Here is a 23368-nt window from a genome sequence, read left to right as displayed (position 1 = left end):
GGTACCATCATGTATTGTAGTGGACTATATATCTACAGTGGAACTTGGGGTAACATCATGTATTGTAGTGGACTATATATCTGCAGTGGAACTTGGGGTACCATCATGTATTGTAGTGGACTATCTACTGTGGAACTTGGGGTACCATCATGTATTGTAGTGGACCATCTATCTACAGTGGAACTTGGGGTACCATCATGTATTGTAGTGGACTATATATCTACAGTGGAACTTGGGGTACCATCATGTTTTGTAGTGGACTATATATCTACAGTGGAACTTGGTGTACCATCATGTATTGTAGTGGACTATATATCTACAGTGGAACTTGGGGTACCATCATGTATTGTAGTGGACTATATATCTACAGTGGAACTTGGGGTACCATCATGTATTGTAGTGGACCATCTATCTACAGTGGAACTTGGGGTACCATCATGTATTGTAGTGGACAATATATCTACAGTGGAACTTGGGGTACCATCATGTTTTGTAGTGGACTATATATCTACAGTGGAACTTGGTGTACCATCATGTATTGTAGTGGACTATATATCTACAGTGGAACTTGGGGTACCATCATGTATTGTAGTGGACTATATATCTACAGTGGAACTTGGGGTACCATCGTGTATTGTAGTGGACTATATATCTACAGTGGAACTTGGGGTACCATCATGTATTGTAGTGGACCATCTATCTACAGTGGAACTTGGGGTACCATCATGTATTGTAGTGGACCATCTATCTACAATAGCAGAACTTGGGGTTTCTGCTATTGAAATCTGAAATCAGAACAGAAATAACTTCTACAAATCAAGAGATACGGCTGTTTTACTAACCCCATCAGCTACATTCATTAAGCTGCACTGTCAAATTAACTGTCATAGAACTTCAGGAATTTCAAACTAACTTCCCACTGTCATAGAACTTCAGGAATTTCAAATTATAGCACAAGAACTCAAGTAGTGGACTATATATCTACAGTGGAACTTGGGGTACCATCGTATTGTAGTGGACTATATCTACAGTGGGGAGAACAAGTATTTGATACACTGCTGATTTTGCAGGTTTTCCTACTTACAAAGCATGTAGAGGTCTGTCATTTTTATCATATGTACACTTCAACTGTGAGAGACGGAATCTAAAACAAAAATCCAGAAAATCACATTGTATGATTTTTAAGTAATTAATTTGCATTTTATTGCTTGACATAAGTATTTGATCACCTACCAACCAGTAAGAATTCCGGCTCTCACATACCTGTTAGTTTTTCTTTAAGAAGCCCTCCTGTTCTCCACTCATTACCTGTATTAACTGCACCTGTTTGAACTCGTTACCTGTATAAAAGACACCTGTTCACACACTCAATCAAACAGACTCCAACCTCTCCACAATGGCCAAGACCAGAGAGCTGTGTAAGGACATCAGGGTTAAATTGTAGACCTGCACAAGGCTGGGATGGGCTACAGGACAATAGGCAAGCAGCTTGGTGCGAAGGCAACAACTGTTGGCGCAATTATTAGAAAATGGAAGAAGTTCAAGATGACGGTCAATCACCCTCGGTCTGGGGCTCCATGCAAGATCTCACCTCGTGGGGCATCAATGATCATGAAGAAGGTGAGGGATCAGCCCATAACTACACGGCAGGACCTGGTCAATGACCTGAAGAGAGCTGGAACCACAGTCTCAAAGAAAACCATTAGTAACACATTACGCCGTCATGGATTAAAATCCTGCAGCGCACGCAAGGTCCCCCTGCTCAAGCCAGCGCATATCCAGGCCCATCTGAAGTTTGCCAATGACCATCTGGATGATCCAGAGGAGGAATGGGAGAAGGTCATGTGGTCTGATGAGACAAAAATAGAGCTTTTTGGTCTAAACTCCACTCACCGTGTTTGGAGGAAGAAGAAGGATGAGTACAACCTCAAGAACACCATCCCAACCGTGAAGCATGGAGGTGGAAACATTATTCTTTGGGAATGCTTTTCTGGAAAGGGGACAGGACGACTGCACCGTATTGAGGGGAGGATGGATGGGGCCATGTATCGCGAGATCTTGGCCAACAACCTCCTTCCCTCAGTAAGAGCATTGAAGACGGGTCCTGGCTGGGTCTTCCAGCATGACAACGACCTGAAACACACAGCCAGGGCAACTAAGGAGTGGCTCTGTAAGAAGCATCTCAAGGTCCTGGAGTGGGCTAGCCAGTCTCCAGACCTGAACCCAATAGAAAATCTTCGGAGGGAGCTGAAAGTCTGTATTGCCCAGCGACAGCCCTGAAACCTGAAGGATCTGGAGAAGGTCTGTATGGAGGAGTGGGTCAAAATCCCTGCTGCAGTGTGTGCAAACCTGATCAAGACCTACAGGAAACGTATGATCTCTGTAATTGCAAACAAAGGTTTCTGTACCAAATATTAAGTTCTGCTTTTCTGATGTATCAAATACTTATGTCATGCAATAAAATGCAAATTAATTACTTAAAAATCATACAATGTGTTTTTCTGGATTTTTGTTTTAGATTCCGTCTCTCACAGTTGAAGTGTACCTATGATAAAAAATTACAGACCTCTACATGCTTTGTAAGTAGGAAAACCTGCAAAATCGGCAGTGTATCAAATACTTGTTCTCCCCACTGTATCTACAGTGGAACTTGGGGTACCATCATGTATTGTAGTGGACTATATATCTACAGTGGAACTTGGGGTACCATCATGTATTGTAGTGGACTATATATCTACAGTGGAACTTGGGGTACCATCATGTATTGTAGTGGACCATCTATATACAGTGGAACTTGGGGTACCATCATGTATTGTAGTGGACCATCTATCTACAGTGGACTTGGGGTACCATCATGTATTGTAGTGGACCATCTATCTACAGTGGAACTTGGGGTACCATCATGTATTTTAGTGGACTATATCTTTCTACAGTGGAACTTGGGGTACCATCATGTATTGTAGTGGACTATATATCTACAGTGGAACTTGGGGTACCATCATGTATTGTAGTGGACTATCTACAGTGGAACTTGGGGTACCATCATGTATTGTATTGGACTATATATCTACAGTGGAACTTGGGGTACCATCATGTATTGTAGTGGACTATATATCTACAGTGGAACTTGGGGTACCATCATGTATTGTAGTGGACTATATCTATCTACAGTGGAACTTGGGGTACAATCATGTATTGTAGTGGACTATATATCTACAATGGAACTTGGGGTACCATCATGTATTGTAGTGGACTATATATCTACAGTGGAACTTGGGGTACCATCATGTATTTTAGTGGACTATATATCTACAGTGGAACTTGGTGTACCATCATATATTGTAGTGGACTATATATCTACAGTGGAACTTGGGGTACCATCATGCATTGTAGTGGACTATATATCTACAGTGGAACTTGGGGTACCATCATGTATTGTAGTGGACTATATATCTACAGTGGAACTTGGTGTACCATCATGTATTGTAGTGGACTATATATCTACAGTGGAACTTGGGGTACCATCATGCATTGTAGTGGACTATATATCTACAGTGGAACTTGGGGTACCATCATGTATTGTAGTGGACTATATATATGTATTCACTAACTGTAGGTCGCTCTGGATAGGTGCGTCTGCTGGGTGACTAGAATGTAAATGTATTATAATTGATTCAGTAATGATAGGAGGGATGTAGTGAGAGCTATAGAGGGTGTAGTGCACCCTAAGACAGGAATAGAGGGGTTCAGGAAGGATTTGGAGAGTCTAGCAGCAAGCTTTAAGCTAAACACAGGGGAAATTGAGAGGGCAGTCAGAACCCTAGTTGGGGAAGATTGGGCAGCTGTTCGGGGGCAGTGGGTTTCAGGGGATGCCAATGGAGCAGTCCTACCATGGGCAAATTATGGGCAATATGTTGGGAAAATAACTGAGTTGTGTAATAATTTAAGGGGACCTTACCATCGACATGCTGACTTCTCCAAAGTACATGAATGTAAACAGGAAGACAGTGAGACCATCAGCCAAGTGAAATACCTGAGCCTCCCCAGGGACAGGGAAATGATACTCCGTACCATCAGCAGCTAAAAAATAGCATTCCTTAGTGGAATGAGACCAGAAATAAGCTGGAATATTAAGAGGACTTTAGTGGGATGGGGAACTACTTCGATAGCTGAGGTCAAGAGATATGCAATCCATCATGAGCGGAATAGTAGACAGGATAGAGTAAGAAAAAGAACATACAGGAGCTGAGTATTTAATGGCCACTAGGGGAGATGGCTGGTAGAGGTAGAACTCCAGAATAGAAGGGGAAAGAGATTTTCTTAGGGGATGGATCAAATAATTGATAATGGATAATTTGAAATGAGATCACATGTAGCAGATTTAGAGTAATCAATTAAATAATCATTGTATACTCGAGGAATTGTGAGGGATTTTATGGATTAGTTATAAAAAATTAGATGAAGAATTATGGCTTTTTGGTAAGGATATGACATTGGTCGTGATTTAAAGATGATGGGTTTTTTTTGGTGGGCTATTAGAGATAACTAGGTTCATCACGAACATAGAGGTTTTTATTCTTTGTTGCTAGGCAGAACACTTGGTGACCTAAATATGGACTTGTCATGTCCAACAATCAGTCTTCAGGTCAAGCCCGGGAGAGCCGGGGTAGAACAGAGGTTGAACTCAACATAAGTGTTTTTACAAGATAAGAGATTGTTTGATTGGATTACTAATTGATTCTGAACTGAATGAAAGTCGAATTTAGCCGCCATAAAGACAAAGGAAGTGGGAGGAGCAATAAAGAAGCAAAAGACAATCTCAAAAATGAAAGGCATGGCAATTGGTTGATAAATAACCTAAGGGAATGTTTAGGAAGGTGGTAGAAAATTGACACATAAGCAGAACTATGTGTCAAGAGGGGGGAAGAGGCTAATTGTAGGATTAAATAATATACGAAGGAGAGGACAAAATACTTTTAAAAAAAACTACATTTTTTTAGATACAGTCTAAAAAGAGAATGCAGTCAGAAATTGTTAGATTAATCTGAACATGTGTGTAGATAGTTTATTAACCACACCCGTATGTCAGAGGTTTTGTGCCCCACAGGTGAACTAAAGGAGAAGGTGACCCACTATCTAACCAGGTGACTGGTGAGCATCCAGTCACTAGAAGGAAAACTGGAAGCAGGCCTGTTGGGAAGGGCCCTATCAGGTTATGTTGGTCACCGCCTTGGCCATTAGAATAGCAGAGAGAGGAACCTGGGTCCATGTTACCCACTGCAAGAAGGTAAGACCACATACAAGCACCACTTAGCACACGCAGAGTTGGCGAGCAGAACTGGGCCACAGGGTCCGGGGGTCACCTCTGTCAACGAAGATCTCCTACCCCGACCTATCATCACTGTAGTGTGTTCTTAGGGTGTGAGTATGGGGTGGTACCAAGCAGAAGGACTAAAGGCAGGAGAGGGTTGGCGGTTTTTGGGAATATGGGTGACCCTGAGCTGCATCATAGTCTCGGCAATAGTCGGTGTATGTCAAGATCCACCACCACCTCGCACCAATTACGCTATGGCCTTACCATTATTAAGAAATAAAAGGGAAGCGACCCGACATACTGACCGTCAAGGGCGAGTGATCTACAAAATAGGAGTCAGAGAAGGGTGGGGAGTAAGATTCAAAATTAGGATTAAGGATCTTATCAGAGCGGATAAGCAAGCAACATGGGATTATAAGATCCCGTTGTATTTATGTTCAGCTCCCTCGGCGGATTGTTCCTGGGCTCAGGTATTTAGACATACTGGGGGACGGAGATATGAGACGGGGGGGGGGGGGGGGGCTGGATGTCCAGATGGAGGATAAGAAGGTATAACGATATCCCCACAGAGATGGTAGTAACGATAGTAAAGGTCACTAAAGAGGACATGAAAATAACTTACTGGGCTTGCGCGGACGTATACGGACGGGATACTTGTCTAAGATTACATTTGATGGAGTCAAAAGATATAGAGGGAGCAGATACTGTCATTAATCCATTAATGGCAATAGACCGAGTAAATCAGTCAAGGGATGACGGAGTCAATTCGACTAACCCGTCCACTATGAAAGATTTTCTCCTCCAGGAATGGAACAATGGGGAAGTGGAGGGGGTCCCTGATGAGAATCTCTGGTTAAAGTGGATGAAATACACCGCTAGGGCCTTGGGGGAGACCAATTGTTATGCATGCTCCATTGGGCGACCGACAATGTTGACCGCCCCAATGCCAAAGGCAATGTTTCCCTGTGTATTAGACCTGGGGTCCAATCAAAAAGAGCAAAATTGCACAGGGATTGGGCTGGCAAAATTGACATACTGGGCCAGTCCACTTAGATTCACTTTAACTCCTGGCGAATACCAGTGTTACATACATAGAAATGGCACCTGTAACTTGGGTGATTTTGATGGCTGTAAGGAGATAATTAATGTGACTTATTTAGATAAGGAAGGGAGGGAAAAAATTAGGAGCCTAACCATCCCTCTGACTGATGTGTGGTGGGCATGCACTAACAAAGGGAGCATTCGGCAGACATTACCAGAGGGATGGGTGGGTACTTGTGCACCAGTATTGTTGGTCCAACCTGTAAGAATTAGTCATCAAAGACCAGTGACAGGAAGAATAAACAGGAGAAAAATAAATATAGGTCAGGAAGGAAATAGCCCAATTTGGATAGATGGTATCGGCATCCCCAGGGGTGTTCCAGACGAATACAAAGCTATGAATCAAATATGGGAGGGTTTTACCACAACATTTTTCTGGTAGGTGACAATAAACCAAAATGTGGATTGGATTAATTATATATATTACAACCAACAACGATTTATTAACCAGACTAGAGATGCAGTAAAGGGGATCTCCGAACAATTATCCGCCACCTCACTCATGACTTGGGAAAATCGGTTGGCTCTGGATATGTTGCTGGCAGAAAGGGGTGGAGTCTGTAAAATGGTGGGGGGCCATTGTTGCACATTTATCCCTAACAACACCGCACCGGAGGGGACGGTCACCAGAGCTCTTGCAGGATTAACTGCGCTAAGTGAAGAATGGGCTGAAAACTCAGGAGTTAGTACATCTTGGACAGAATGGTTTGATACCATGTTTGGTAAATGGAAAACCATAGCAATAACCATCTTAGGAGCGGTCAGTGTTTGTATGGGTATTCTTGTATTATGTGGTTGTTGTCTTGTTCCCTGTGTCCGAGGATTGGTGAGTCAGGCGTTGGTGAAATGCAGTATCTAAACAATGATGAGAGATGGACTGACTCCGGACTCTGACCAGGGGAATGTGAAAAACGATCCTCCAGGCTTGGTGGATGACGAGGATTTGGACCCTGAAAGACTGCAATTGGATGAAATGTTTATTAGTTCTGATGTGATCTCTGAGATTAATCATGCTTGTAAAATACATTTATCCTGAATGTGGGAATATTTAGTCAAAGGGGTGGATTGTTAGATTAATTTGGATTTTAAGAATAATGACTAAAGGATTTCACCCCAAATACAGTATAAATGTTAGAATTATCATGTAGTGTCAACCCACTAACAGAGGGGGCGGTACTAAACATTCAAGGGTGAAGGGGAAGGCGGAAACTGTTTAAGAAAGTCACCTAAAGGTGGGAGGAGCATAGTGCCTTTGTTTGTCAAGAGGTATAAAAACAGTATGTATGTGTTTTTGGCGCCAGAGCTCTCTCCATGAATAAATATACAGATAAATAATTGTGCGTTGTGGACCTTGAATCATTGATGATTAAAACCAGAGTCTTACAACCTCTGGTAATGATTCAAGCTTAGGTTAGAGATAGGTTAGATTAGAGATAGAAATTCACATGACAAACCCTTATCAGGACACGTAGTAACCCTAACCCTTATCAGGACACGTAGTGACCCTAACCCTAACCCTTATCAGGACACGTAGTGACCCTAACCCTAACCCTTATCAGGACACGTAGTGACCCTAACCCTAATCAGGACACGTAGTGACCCTAACCCTAACCCTTATCAGGAGACGTAGTGACCCTAACCCTAACCCTTATCAGGACACGTAGTGACCCTAACCCTTATCAGGACACGTAGTGACCCTAAACCTTATCAGGACACGTAGTGACCCTAACCCTTATCAGGACACGTAGTGACCCTAACCCTTATCAGGACACGTAGTGACCCTAACCCTAAACCTTATCAGGACACGTATTGACCCTAACCCTTATCAGGACACGTAGTTGCCTTAACCCTAACCCTTATCAGGACATGTAGTGACCCTAACCCTTATCAGGACACGTAGTGACCCTAAACCTTTTCAGGATTGTTTCAATGAATGTGAATTTGCATTAATCAAATCATTGTTCCCTATATGTAGGCTTCGTATATGTATTATCACGATTATACTGTATATTGTAATGTTATAAAATGTTATTCTTGAAATAAAAGAAAAACAGTAATTGAAAGTGATTTCACTTTTTTGGGTCTGAAATTAAAATAAACATTACCCACTCCAGTCAGCAGATGGCGATGTGGATCTTTCATTTGGTGCTGCCAGTGTGACGTATAATGTAGTGGACGGGACGCTTCTTCAACAGCAACACGGCTGATTCTATGGATTTAACCACCTCGGTAGCTTGCTAGACTAAATAAAACCCAAATATTGAAGCTCTTTACACCGTTTTTCGGTTTATATTAGTCACTGTTTGTTTTATTAACACACTTCTGTTGTCTAGCTATTTATCCCATTACATTTCATATTTACTTTGTTGTTATTGGTCAGCTAGCTGGCTGGTTAAGTTAGCACTAGCCTAGCTAGCTAACACCCCCGACCATGAGCTCACTAAGCTACTCTCCTCCTGCTAAAGAAGAGGAGGTCTGCTGGACGGAGAAAGAAGCTCTAGTGAAGGAGGAGGAGGAGGAAGAGGAGGATGTTACAATACAAAAACAAGTAGAGGGTGAAGCTTGTACCGTGAAAGAAGAAGAGAAAGACGTTACAGTGAAAGAAGAGGAAGACGCGTTCGGAGTGAAAGAGGAGGAGGATGTTACAGTGAAAGAAGAGGAAGACGCGTTCAGAGTGAAAGAGGAGGATGATGAGGATGCAGTTTTTAGAGTCAAGGAGGAGGAGAAAACTGTCACATTGAAAGAGGAGGAAGAACAAGAAGAGGATGAGAGAGATCTTATTAACACCAGTAAGTACTGAGTGATTCCTCATGAAAAAAGACCAAAAAAAAGACCATGATTTGCACGAAATCCTACCCATTGAATGGTATTTTTGAGCAGTGGCGATTTTAGCATGTCAATCTTGGTGGGCAAACTTTTAAAATGTTTTTTAGATGCATACCAGCAAAAACCACTACACAACACTAAACAATACATTAATTGCAGGGGCCTAAAGTACTTCAGTAGAAATACTTTAAAGTACTACTTAAGTAGTTTTGGGGGGTATTTGTAATTTACTTTACTATTTATATGTTTGACTACATTTACTTCACTAGATTCCTAAAGAAAATAATGTTCTTTTTACTCCCTACATTTTCTTTGATACCCAAAAGTACTCGTTACATTTAGAATGCTTAGCAGGACAGGAAAATGGTCAAATTCATGCACTTATCAAGAGAACACGTGGTCATCCCTACTGCCTCTGATCTGGCTGACTCACTAAACACAAATACATCGTTTGTAAATTATGTCTGAGTGTTGGAGTGTGCCCCTGGCTATCTGTACATTTTAAAAACAAGAAAATGGTGCCTTCTGCTTTGCTTAATATAAGGAATTTTAATTTGAAAATATTTATACTTATACTTTTGATACTTAAGTATATTTTGAACCAAATACTTTGACTTTCACTCAAGTAGTATTTTACTCAGTAACTTTCCATTTTACTTGAGTAACTTTCTATTAAGGTATCTATACTTTTACTCAAGTATGACAATTGGGTACTTTTTCCACCACTGATTAATTGCACTATAACGGTGACAAACGGTGGTGACAAACTGTTAGGGCCTCCATAAAGCTGTCCCAAACTGTTAGGGCCTCCATAAAGCTGTCCCAACAGCAGAGTCCCAACACCTTACCACCGCTACACCTGGCTATCAGCGGAGCCTTGTCTGGCAGCGAAACACTTCATTCAGCCTCATTTACTGCCTTTAAAAAGAAACATAGCCGATATGGCTGACTTGCTTAAACAAATGTGGTTTCTACTGACAATTGAGACAATGTACAAACTATGGCATAAAGGGGACGACGAGCGGATAAGAGGCAATCCGTAATTTCGATTAAGACATTAATGAGCGAGCTAGGACGGACGTAGTCAATATAACTATTTGTTCAGCACTTTTGAAATGTACAGCGACAGAATTCAGAACATGGGCCGTTCTTACAGTGTTCTCCCTGTACACCAAGTCAGAACAATATTCAATGACAATTCTCTAAAACAGGCTATAGGCTAAATGTGCACAACCAAGTCAGAACAGTAGGCTAAGTTATGAGGGGGAAATAGACCAAATAATTAAGGTGAGGCACTCATTGTTGAATCTTGTAATATTGATTATTGATCTTATTTCCAGTGGTTTTCTCTCTGTTGTAAAGCTGATAATGAAATAATAACCATAATAATATTGGTGACCTAAAGTTCTCTGGAACACTGCCTAAGGTTTCAGCAACTGGAATAACTTATTGTAAGACTAAAATCATAGACATTACTACTATGTGAAAAATGAAGACAACATATGACTATTGTTGCTCACTTGACTGTCTTATTAATTGTAGAAGACAATTGTCAAAGTTTGTGAAAGCATTTAAACATTCACTACGTTGACTGTCTGACTTTGTCGTTCACACAGGAGAGAGACATGACTATCTTGGATCCTCTGGGGAGCCTCAACAACATCATGATGCTGACGAGGCAGAGAAGCGTCTCTCCACATCAGAACACCAGATGGTACTTACCTAACATGACAACTGTCTGGTCTAGTTGCTACAGCTTGGTCTGGTCTAGTTGCTACAGCTTGGTCTGGTCTAGTTGCTACAGCTTGGTCTGGTCTAGTTGCTACAGCTTGGTCTGGTCTAGTTGCTACAGCTTGGTCTGATCTAGTTGATACAGCTTGGTCTGGTCTAGTTGATACAGCTTGGTCTGGTCTAGTTGCTACAGCTTGGTCTAGTTGCTACAGCTTGGTCTGGTCTAGTTGCTACAGCTTGGTCTAGTTGCTACAGCTTGGTCTGGTCTAGTTGCTACAGCTTGGTCTGGTCTAGTTGCTACAGCTTGGTCTGGTCTAGTTGCTACAGCTTGGTCTAGTTGCTACAGCTTGGTCTAGTTGCTACAGCTTGGTCTGGTCTAGTTGATACAGCTTGGTCTGGTCTAGTTGCTACAGCTTGGTCTGGTCTAGTTGATACAGCTTGGTCTGGTCTAGTTGCTACAGCTTGGTCTGGTCTAGTTGCTACAGCTTGGTCTGGTCTAGTTGCTACAGCTTGGACTGGTCTAGTTGCTACGGCTTGGTCTGGTCTAGTTGATACAGCTTGGTCTTGTCTAGTTGATACAGCTTGGTCTTGTCTAGTTGCTACAGCTTGGTCTAGTTGCTACAGCTTGGTCTGGTCTAGTTGCTACAGCTTGGTCTGGTCTAGTTGCTACAGCTTGGTCTGGTCTAGTTGATACAGCTTGGTATGGTCTAGTTGATACAGCTTGGTCTGGTCTAGTTGCTACTGCTTGGTCTGGTCTAGTTGCTACAGCTTGGACTGGTCTAGTGATTACAGCTTGGTCTGGTCTAGTTGCTACAGCTTGGTCTGGTCTAGTTACTACAGCTTGGTCTGGCCTAGTTGCTACAGCTTGGTCTGGTCTAGTTGCTACAGCTTGGTCTGGTCTAGTTGCTACAGCTTGGTCTGGTCTAGTTGCTACAGCTTGGTCTGGTCTAGTTGCTACAGCTTGGTCTGGGCTAGTTGCTACAGCTTGGTCTGGTCTAGTTGCTACAGCTTGGTATGGTCTAGTTGCTACAGCTTGGTCTAGTTGCTACAGCTTGGTCTGGTCTAGTTGCTACAGCTTGGTCTGGTCTAGTTGCTACAGCTTGGTATGGTCTAGTTGCTACAGCTTGGTCTGGTCTAGTTGATACAGCTTGGTCTGGTCTAGTTGATACAGCTTGGTCTGGTCTAGTTGCTACAGCTTGGTCTGGTCTAGTTGCGACAGCTTGGTCTGGTCTAGTTGCTACAGCTTGGTTTGGTCTAGTTGCTACAGCTTAGACTGGTTTAGTTGATACATCTTGCTCTGGTCTAGTTGATACAGCTTGGTCTGGTCTAGTTGCTACAGCTTGGTCTGGTCTAGTTGCTACAGCTTGGTATGGTCTAGTTGCTACAGCTTGGTTTGGTCTAGTTGCTACAGCTTGGTCTGGTCTAATTGCTACTGCTTGGTCTGGTCTAGTTGATACATCTTGGTCTGGTCTAGTTACTACAGCTTGGTATGGTATAGTTGCTACAGCTTGGTCTAGTTGCTACAGCTTGGTCTGGTCTAGTTGCTACAGCTTGGTCTGGTCTAGTTGCTACAGCTTAGACTGGTTTAGTTGATACATCTTGCTCTGGTCTAGTTGATACAGCTTGGTCTGGTCTAGTTGCTACAGCTTGGTCTGGTCTAGTTGCTACAGCTTGGTCTGGTCTAGTTGCTACAGCTTGTACTGGTCTAGTTGCTACTGCTTGGTCTGGTCTAGTTGCTACAGCTTGGTCTGGTCTAGTTCCTACTGCTTGGTCTGGTCTAGTTGCTACAGCTTGGTCTGGTCTAGTTGATACATCTTGGTCTGGTCTAGTTTCTACTGCTTGGTCTGGTCTAGTTTCTACTGCTTGGTCTGGCCTAGTTGCTACAGCTTGGTCTGGTCTAGTTGATACAGCTACTTCTGGTCTAGTTGCTACAGCTTGGTCTGGTCTAGTTGCGAAAGCTTGGTCTAGTTGCTACAGCTTGGTATAGTTGCTACAGCTTTGTCTTGTCTAGTTGCTACAGCTTGGTCTGGTCTAGTTGATACAGCTTGGTCTGGTCTAGTTGATACAGCTTGGTCTGGTCTAGTTGCTACAGCTTGGTCTGGTCTAGTTGCTACAGCTTGGTCTAGTTGCTACAGCTTGGTCTGGTCTAGTTGCTACAGCTTGGTCTGGTCTAGTTGCTACAGCTTGGTCTGGTCTAGTTGCTACAGCTTGGTCTAGTTGCTACAGCTTGGTCTAGTTGCTACAGCTTGGTCTGGTCTAGTTGATACAGCTTGGTCTGGTCTAGTTGCTACAGCTTGGTCTGGTCTAGTTGATACAGCTTGGTCTGGTCTAGTTGCTACAGCTTGGTCTGGTCTAGTTGCTACAGCTTGGTCTGGTCTAGTTGCTACAGCTTGGACTGGTCTAGTTGCTACGGCTTGGTCTGGTCTAGTTGATACAGCTTGGTCTTGTCTAGTTGATACAGCTTGGTCTTGTCTAGTTGCTACAGCTTGGTCTAGTTGCTACAGCTTGGTCTGGTCTAGTTGCTACAGCTTGGTCTGGTCTAGTTGCTACAGCTTGGTCTGGTCTAGTTGATACAGCTTGGTATGGTCTAGTTGATACAGCTTGGTCTGGTCTAGTTGCTACTGCTTGGTCTGGTCTAGTTGCTACAGCTTGGACTGGTCTAGTGATTACAGCTTGGTCTGGTCTAGTTGCTACAGCTTGGTCTGGTCTAGTTACTACAGCTTGGTCTGGCCTAGTTGCTACAGCTTGGTCTGGTCTAGTTGCTACAGCTTGGTCTGGTCTAGTTGCTACAGCTTGGTCTGGTCTAGTTGCTACAGCTTGGTCTGGTCTAGTTGCTACAGCTTGGTCTGGGCTAGTTGCTACAGCTTGGTCTGGTCTAGTTGCTACAGCTTGGTATGGTCTAGTTGCTACAGCTTGGTCTAGTTGCTACAGCTTGGTCTGGTCTAGTTGCTACAGCTTGGTCTGGTCTAGTTGCTACAGCTTGGTATGGTCTAGTTGCTACAGCTTGGTCTGGTCTAGTTGATACAGCTTGGTCTGGTCTAGTTGCTACAGCTTGGTCTGGTCTAGTTGCGACAGCTTGGTCTGGTCTAGTTGCTACAGCTTGGTTTGGTCTAGTTGCTACAGCTTAGACTGGTTTAGTTGATACATCTTGCTCTGGTCTAGTTGATACAGCTTGGTCTGGTCTAGTTGCTACAGCTTGGTCTGGTCTAGTTGCTACAGCTTGGTATGGTCTAGTTGCTACAGCTTGGTTTGGTCTAGTTGCTACAGCTTGGTCTGGTCTAATTGCTACTGCTTGGTCTGGTCTAGTTGATACATCTTGGTCTGGTCTAGTTACTACAGCTTGGTATGGTATAGTTGCTACAGCTTGGTCTAGTTGCTACAGCTTGGTCTGGTCTAGTTGCTACAGCTTGGTCTGGTCTAGTTGCTACAGCTTAGACTGGTTTAGTTGATACATCTTGCTCTGGTCTAGTTGATACAGCTTGGTCTGGTCTAGTTGCTACAGCTTGGTCTGGTCTAGTTGCTACAGCTTGGTCTGGTCTAGTTGCTACAGCTTGTACTGGTCTAGTTGCTACTGCTTGGTCTGGTCTAGTTGCTACAGCTTGGTCTGGTCTAGTTCCTACTGCTTGGTCTGGTCTAGTTGCTACAGCTTGGTCTGGTCTAGTTGATACATCTTGGTCTGGTCTAGTTTCTACTGCTTGGTCTGGTCTAGTTTCTACTGCTTGGTCTGGCCTAGTTGCTACAGCTTGGTCTGGTCTAGTTGATACAGCTACTTCTGGTCTAGTTGCTACAGCTTGGTCTGGTCTAGTTGCGAAAGCTTGGTCTAGTTGCTACAGCTTGGTATAGTTGCTACAGCTTTGTCTTGTCTAGTTGCTACAGCTTGGTCTGGTCTAGTTGATACAGCTTGGTCTGGTCTAGTTGATACAGCTTGGTCTGGTCTAGTTGCTACAGCTTGGTCTGGTCTAGTTGCTACAGCTTGGTCTGGTCTAGTTGCTACAGCTTGGTCTGGTCTAGTTGCTACAGCTTGGTCTGGTCTAGTTGCTACAGCTTGGTCTGGTCTAGTTGCTACAGCTTGGTTTGGTCTAGTTGCTACAGCTTGGTATGGTCTAGTTGCTACAGCTTGGACTGGTCTAGTTGCTACATCTTGGTCTAGTTGCTACAGCTTGGTCGGGTCTAGTTGCTACAGCTTTGTCTGGTCTAGATGCTACAGCTTGTTATGGTCTAGTTGCTACAGCTTGGTATGGTCTAGTTGCTACAGCTTGGCCTGGTCTAGTTGCTACAGCTTGGACTGGTCTAGTTGCTACAGCTTGGTCTGGTCTAGTTGCTACAGCTTGGTATGGTCTAGTTTCTACAGCTTGGAATGGTCTAGTTGCTACAGCTTGGTCTGGTCTAGATGCTACAGCTTGTTATGGTCTAGATGCTACAGCTTGGTCTGGTCTAGTTGCTACAGCTTGGTCTGGTCTAGTTGCGACAGCTTGGTCTGGTCTAGTTGCTACAGCTTGGCCTAGTTGCTACATTATGGTCTGGTCTAGTTGCTACAGCTTGGTCTGGTCTAGTTGCTACAGCTTTGCCTAGTTGCTACAGCTTGGTCTGGCCTAGTTGCTACAGCTTGGTCTGGCCTAGTTGCTACAGCTTGGTCTGGTCTAGTTGCTACAGCTTGGTCTGGTCTAGTTGCTACATTTTGGTCTGGTCTAGTTGCTACAGCTTGGTCTAGTTGCTACAGCTTGGTCGGGTCTAGTTGATACAGCTTGGTCTGGTCTAGTTGATACAGCTACTTCTGGTCTAGTTGCTACAGCTTGGTCTGGTCTAGTTGCTACAGCTTGGTATGGTCTAGTTGCTACAGCTTGGTCTGGTCTAGTTGCTACAGCTTGGTCTGGTCTAGTTGCTACAGCTTGGTCTGGTCTAGTTGCTACAGCTTGGTCTGGTCTAGTTGCTACAGCTTGGTCTGGTCTAGTTGCTACAGCTTGGTCTGGTCTAGTTGCTACAGCTTGGTCTAGTTGCTACAGCTTGGTCTGGTCTAGTTGCTACAGCTTGGTCTGGTCTAGCATACAGCTTGCTCTATCAGGGTCTAGCTAGGCCAGGTTTCTTTGAAGTGCTTCATGAAATCATTGAATGACAGAATCCATAGTGAATTTGTCTGTGTCCCCTCTTTATTATTACCAGGACAACGCTAGCCTGCCCCCCTCCACCCTCCCAGAGTCCCCCGGTCGTACCTCTCCCAGTAGCACCTTACTGCTTGGTCTGAAGAGGGTGTCTGTGAGGCTGGTGGACTGCAGGAAAACACTGAGGCTGAGTGGACCTACAAGAGGAGGAGAAGAGGAGGAAGAGGGAGATTTGACACATCAAAGTCAGTTCTGAACAAATACAATAGATCTGTTCCCAGGACAACCTGCAGATAGACTGGTATATTTCCACCACAGTAGATAGTTCTGTTAGTTGACATGAATATAGACTGGTATATTTCCTCCCAGGTAGACCAAGTTCTGTTAGTTGTCATGATGATAGACTGGTATATTTCCTCCCAGGTAGACAGAGTTCTGTTAGTTGACATGAAGATAGACTGGTATATTTCTACCACAGTAGACAGTTCTGTTAGTTGTCATGATGATAGACTGGTATATTTCCTCCCAGGTAGACAGAGTTCTGTTAGTTGACATGAAGATAGACTGGTATATTTCCACCACAGTAGACAGTTCTGTTAGTTGACATGAAGATAGACTGGTATATTTCCACCACAGTAGACAGTTCTGTTAGTTGACATGAAGATAGACTGGTATATTTCCACCACAGTAGACAGTTCTGTTAGTTGACATGAAGATAGACTGGTATATTTCCACCACAGTAGACAGTTATGTTAGTTGACATGGAGATAGACTGGTATATTTCCACCACAGTAGACAGTTCTGTTAGTTGACATGAAGATAGACTGGTATATTTCCACCACAGTAGACAGTTCTGTTAGTTGACATGAAGATAGACTGGTATATTTCCACCACAGTAGACAGTTATGTTAGTTGACATGGAGATAGACTGGTATATTTCCACCACAGTAGACAGTTTTGTTAGTTGACATGAAGATAGACTGGTATATTTCCACCACAGTAGACAGTTCTGTTAGTTGACATGAAGATAGACTGGTATATTTCCACCACAGTATACAGAGTTCTGTTAGTTGACATGAATATAGACTGGTATATTTCCACCACAGTAGACAGTTCTGTTAGTTGACATGAAGATAGACTGGTATATTTCCACCACAGTATACAGAGTTCTGTTAGTTGACATGAAGATATACTGTTATTTCCTCCAAGGTAGACAGATAAGTACATCTAACTCAGTCTACCATTCTCCATACACGTACAGTGGGGAGAACAAGTATTTGATACACTGCCGATTTTGCAGGTTTTCCTACTTACAAAGCATGTATAGGTCTGTAATTTTTATCATAGGTACACTTCAACTGTGAGAGCTGGACAAAAATCCAGAAAATCACATTGTATGATTTTTAAGTAATTCATTTGCATTTGATTCCATTTTTGAAAAAAACTAATGTAACAAAATGTGGAAAAAGTCAATAGGTCTGAATACTTTCTGAATGCACTGTATAGTATTAATTTAAAAGTCAAAAAAAAAAATGTACCAATCCTGGATTGCCCCTTTTAATTATTAGATGTTTTTATTAATCCATATTTACAGTGATTTTCTCTCTGTTGTAAAGCTGATAATGAAATAATAACCATAATAATATTGGTGACCTAAAGTTCTCTGGAACACTGCCTAAGGTTTCAGCAACTGGAATAACTTATTGTAAGACTAAAATCATAGACATTACTACTATGTAATGTGAAAAATAAGACAAAATATGACTATTGTTGCTCACTTGACTGTCTTATTAATTGTAGAAGACAATTGTCAAAGTTTGTAAAACCATTTAAACATTCACTACATTGACTGTCTGACTTTGTCGTTCACACAGGAGAGAGACGTGACTACCTTGGATCCTCTGGGGAGCCGCAACAACGTCATGACGCTGACGAGGCAGAGAAGAGTCTCTCCGGATCAGAGCACCTCAAGAAACGCCAGCGGAGACCCATAGGGAAGAAACCTCACTGCTGCTCCGACCGTGGGAAGAGTTTTTCAACATCGCAGTCACTACAATATCACCAAGGAATTCACACTGGAGAAAGAACCAATGGCTGTGATGCATGTGGAATGAGCTTTACTACCTCAAGTGAACTGATTTTACACCAGAGAACACATTCCACGCATTCCAGAGAACACATTCCACGCATTCCAGAGAACACGGTCCACGCATTCCAGAGAACACATTCCACGCATTCCAGAGAACCATTCCACTGCTCTGACTGTGGGAAGAGCTTTGCTTCACCAAGCAACCTAAAACAACACCAGAAAGAATGCACAGGAGAGAAGCCTTATAACTGTGATGTATGTGGGAATTATTGCTTTACATCAGCATCTCTGGCTGTGCACCAGCGAACCCAGACTGGAGAAAGACCTTTCCTCTGCTCTGACTGTGGGAAGTGTTTTGTTAGGTCACAACATTTAAAATCACACCAGAGAACACACACAAGAGTTCACTCAAATCGGTACTCTGGCTTCACACCAGAGAACTCACACAGGAGAGAAACCTTACAGTTGTGATCAGTGTGATAAGAGATTCACCCAGTCAGGAAGCCTGACTGTACACAAGCTGACACACACTCAAGAGAGGCCTCACCACTGCTCTGACTGCGGGAAGAGTTTCACTTTTATTGGGACTTTAATACGTCACAAGCGAATCCACACAGGAGAGAAACCTTACGGCTGTGCTGTATGTGGGAAGAGTTTTACTACATCAGGCAACCTGATATCACACCAGAGAACACACACAGGAAAGAAACCTTATAGCTGTGATCAGTGTGACAAGAGATACTCTGATTCAAGATACCTGATTAAACATCAGAAAATACATGCAGGAGATCCACAGAGAGTGGAACGATCTCCAACACCAGACCTGGGTAGTAGAACACTGAGTGTTGAATTATCTCCAACACCAGACCTGGGTAGTAGAACACAGAGTGTGGAATGATCTCCAACACCAGACCTGGGTAGTAGAACACAGAGTGTGGAATGATCTCCAACACCAGACCTGGGTAGTAGAACACAGTGTGGACTGATCTCTATGTGATAACTTTTGATGTGGCTGGGTGGATGGTTCAACTTGTTTCACCCTTCAGCTCTAATGTCACATGATCAAATTCGTCATTTGTATGTATAAAATGAGCATCCAGACAATAAATATGTCTTTCCATTTAGTTGGAGATCCTAGAAGCTGTCACATTTAGTTGGAGATCCTAGAAGCTGTCACATTTAGTTGGAGATCCTAGAAGCTGTCACATTTAGTTGGAGATCCTAGAAGCTGTCACATTTAGTTGGAGATCCTAGAAGCTGTCACATTTAGTTGGAGATCCTAGAAGCTGTCACATTTAGTTGGAGATCCTAGAAGCTGTCACATTTAGTTGGAGATCCTAGAAGCTGTCACATTTAGTTGGAGATCCTAGAAGCTGTTACATTCAGTTGGAGATCCTAGAAGCTTTTACATTTATATGGAGATCCTAGAAGCTGTCACCTTTCACCACGGACAGTTACCGCGAATCGCAAAGAAAACAGGAGCTGCCTCCACTATTCCAGCACCATTTCAATTTCAACATTTCAACATCATCAAAATCACCTCTGCTTAGTCTACTACAGTGACAACTAAAAGATACCAAAAACAATTTAGTCCAATCAACATAAGCTAAATATGATGTGTCTGTCCATGGTTCTGATTTCTCGTGTGTGTGTTCGTGCAAGTAGAAAAGCATGTTGACTCACCCTACTTGTAGAGAAACACCAATGCCAATCCTCCTCTCTTTCATGTTGATGAAACGGTCTATCACTCTGTCATACAGTACACGCTTTTAGTTTTTGTTGTCCTAGGCTACCTGGCTAAAATGCTAGCTAGCTAGCCTAACTTCCATTCATGGGCAACGTTAGCTAGTTAACGTTAGCCTTCTACATCTAGCTACATATTGAACTTCCATCCTCTCAGTCCAGGGGCACAGCAATGAATGAATTTAATGGGTGGATCAGAATCGCCATTATAACCATTGGCCAGTATGGAGAATTAAGTCCAAATCCCTATCTCCATCCATGGCTAATTTAGGAAAGGGACCATTTAAGCTAGCTAGCTAGCTAGCCACCAGAGGACAACAAGGCAACAATTCAAGTTGTTTCTGTTAATGACATCTGCTCTCAACGCCATTTGATAGGAGTGAGGCCAAATCCAACCTGGCTTCCCTTTACACTTTTTTTCTTTTCGCCAGGACCAGTCACAGTTGAGCTCAACGCTGATTAGCATTTATTTATTTTGTGTGCCTTTTTTGTCAAGGGAGGGCGAATGCTCGCTGACTTCCAATGCATTCAATGCTACGGGCAGAAACAATGTCATACTCGTTTGGACCAGACAGCATCAGATCGATGGCCTACACGTAGAGAGACAGAGGGGCGCTGTTTCGCTCGCTCGGATGTTTTCTCCTGTGAGATACAGTCAGCATCTTGCGAATTATGAAACGCAGAGAGACGAAAGATAAATTGCTTGATGTTATTTAATTATTTTCTGGGTAATTTTTTTGGGGGGGAAGCCTGGCTTCCCATGGCGTCCATGAATACACGCCACAACACAAAAAGGTTTATCTGGTAATATGGGCCATATTATTATTATTATTATTTTACAATATAGGCTAGAGACAAGCCGTTTTCTTTGCTGTAAAGCTGCAGCCATGGCAGTCGCTCCATTCTCCTGGCTGACACTCAGAGGCGGCATGATAGTGAACTTGCAAAGTCTACTCAAGACTGGTCTGTGATCTTGGTTTATAACAGACGACGAAATGATACAATGTATCAATATTGCTCGCTGCTCCAATGTAATAAATGTACAAATCTTTAACGGAAGACTCATCTGGGTCTGCATCCCCGCTCGCCATCACTGCTAAGCTCTACCAGCTGTAGCTCAGCTGGTAGAGCACGGCGCTTGTAACGCCAAGGTAGTGGGTTCGATCCCCGGGACCACCCATACACATATCTTATAAGCCTGTGGTCCTCTGTAGCTCAGCTGGTAGAGCACGGCGCTTGTAACGCCAAGGTAGTGGGTTCGATCCCCGGGACCACACATACAACAACAACAACAAAAGAGTCGGTAGTATCACATGAAAGGTATTCTAAAATGTTGGTACCATTATGTTCGGGTACCATGATATTACCGTGGTACCAGTATACCATGTGACACTAGATCCTAGAAGCTGTCAGATTTAGATGGAGATCCTAGAAGGGGGTGGTTGTCACGATCAACCCCATTATAATATATCTAGTGGTGGAGGGGGGTGGTTGTCACGATCAACCCTATTATAATACATCTAGTGGTGGAGGGGGGTGGTTGTCACGATCAACCCTATTATAATACATCTAGTGGTGGAGGGGGGTGGTTGTCACGATCAACCCTATTATAATACATCTAGTGGTGGAGGGGGGTGGTTGTCACGATCAACCCTATTATAATACATCTAGTGGTGGAGGGGGGTGGTTGTCACGATCAACCCTATTATAATAAATCTAGTGGTGGAGGGGGGTGGTTGTCACGATCAACCCCATTATAATAAAATCTAGTGGTGGAGGGGGGTGGTTGTCACGATCAACCCTATTATAATAAATCTAGTGGTGGAGGGGGGTGGTTGTCACGATCAACCCTATTATAATAAATCTAGTGGTGGAGGGGGGTGGTTGTCACGATCAACCCTATTATAATAAATCTAGTGGTGGAGGGGAGTGGTTGTCACTATCAACCCCATTATAAAACATCTAGTGGTGGAGGGGGGTGGTTGTCACTATCAACCCCATTATAATACATCTAGTGGTGGAGGGGGGTGGTTGTCACTATCAACCCCATTATAATACATCTACTGGTGGAGGGGGGTGGTTGTCACTATCAACCCCATTATAATACATCTAGTGGTAGAGGGGGGTGGTTGTCACTATCAACCCCATTATAATACATCTACTGGTGGAGGGGGGTGGTTGTCACTATCAACCCCATTATAATACATCTACTGGTGGAGGGGGGTGGTTGTCACTATCAACCCCATTATAATACATCTAGTGGTGGAGGGGGGTGGTTGTCACGATCAACCCCATTATAATAAAATCTAGTGGTGGAGGGGGGTGGTTGTCACGATCAACCCCATTATAATACATCTAGTGGTGGAGGGGGGTGGTTGTCACGATCAACCCTATTATAATAAATCTAGTGGTGGAGGGGGGTGGTTGTCACGATCAACCCTATTATAATAAATCTAGTGGTGGAGGGGAGTGGTTGTCACTATCAACCCCATTATAAAACATCTAGTGGTGGAGGGGGGTGGTTGTCACTATCAACCCCATTATAATACATCTAGTGGTGGAGGGGGGTGGTTGTCACTATCAACCCCATTATAATACATCTACTGGTGGAGGGGGGTGGTTGTCACTATCAACCCCATTATAATACATCTAGTGGTAGAGGGGGGTGGTTGTCACTATCAACCCCATTATAATACATCTACTGGTGGAGGGGGGTGGTTGTCACTATCAACCCCATTATAATACATCTACTGGTGGAGGGGGGTGGTTGTCACTATCAACCCCATTATAATACATCTAGTGGTGGAGGGGGGTGGTTGTCACGATCAACCCCATTATAATAAAATCTAGTGGTGGAGGGGGGTGGTTGTCACGATCAACCCCATTATAATACATCTAGTGGTGGAGGGGGGTGGTTGTCACTATCAACCCCATTATAATACATCTAGTGGTGGAGGGGGGTGGTTGTCACGATCAACCCCATTATAATACATCTACTGGTGGATGGGGGTGGTTGTCACTATCAACCCCATTATAATACATATACTGGTGGAGGGGGGTGGTTGTCACTATCAACCCCATTATAATACATCTAGTGGTGGAGGGGGGTGGTTGTCACGATCAACCCCATTATAATACATCTAGTGGTGGAGGGGGGTGGTTGTCACTATCAACCCCATTATAATACATCTAGTGGTGGAGGGGGGTGGTTGTCACGATCAACCCCATTATAATACATCTACTGGTGGATGGGGGTGGTTGTCACTATCAACCCCATTATAATACATATACTGGTGGAGGGGGGTGGTTGTCACTATCAACCCCATTATAATACATCTAGTGGTGGAGGGGGGTGGTTGTCACGATCAACCCCATTATAATACATCTAGTGGTGGAGGGGGGTGGTTGTCACTATCAACCCCATTATAATACATCTAGTGGTGGAGGGGGGTGGTTGTCACGATC

General features: G+C 43.5%; 1 protein-coding gene across 1 annotated transcript; it reads left to right on the top strand.

The window, feature by feature from the left end:
- Positions 1-8608: 8608 nt before the first annotated feature.
- On the top strand, positions 8609-19295 carry LOC311120486 (uncharacterized protein). The gene is made up of 4 exons (XM_084195073.1): positions 8609-9204; positions 10858-10955; positions 16133-16316; positions 17946-19295. Exons 1-4 carry the CDS (start codon positions 8847-8849, stop codon positions 18629-18631), a joined length of 1326 nt encoding a protein of 441 aa, XP_084051199.1. The 5' UTR covers positions 8609-8846; the 3' UTR covers positions 18632-19295.
- Positions 19296-23368: the final 4073 nt, after the last annotated feature.

Source organism: Coregonus lavaretus (assembly GCF_964263955.1).
Source record: "Coregonus lavaretus genome assembly, contig: HAP1_SCAFFOLD_47, whole genome shotgun sequence".
NCBI lineage: Eukaryota > Metazoa > Chordata > Actinopteri > Salmoniformes > Salmonidae > Coregonus > Coregonus lavaretus.
This window is presented reverse-complemented; position numbering and strand designations above follow the sequence as displayed.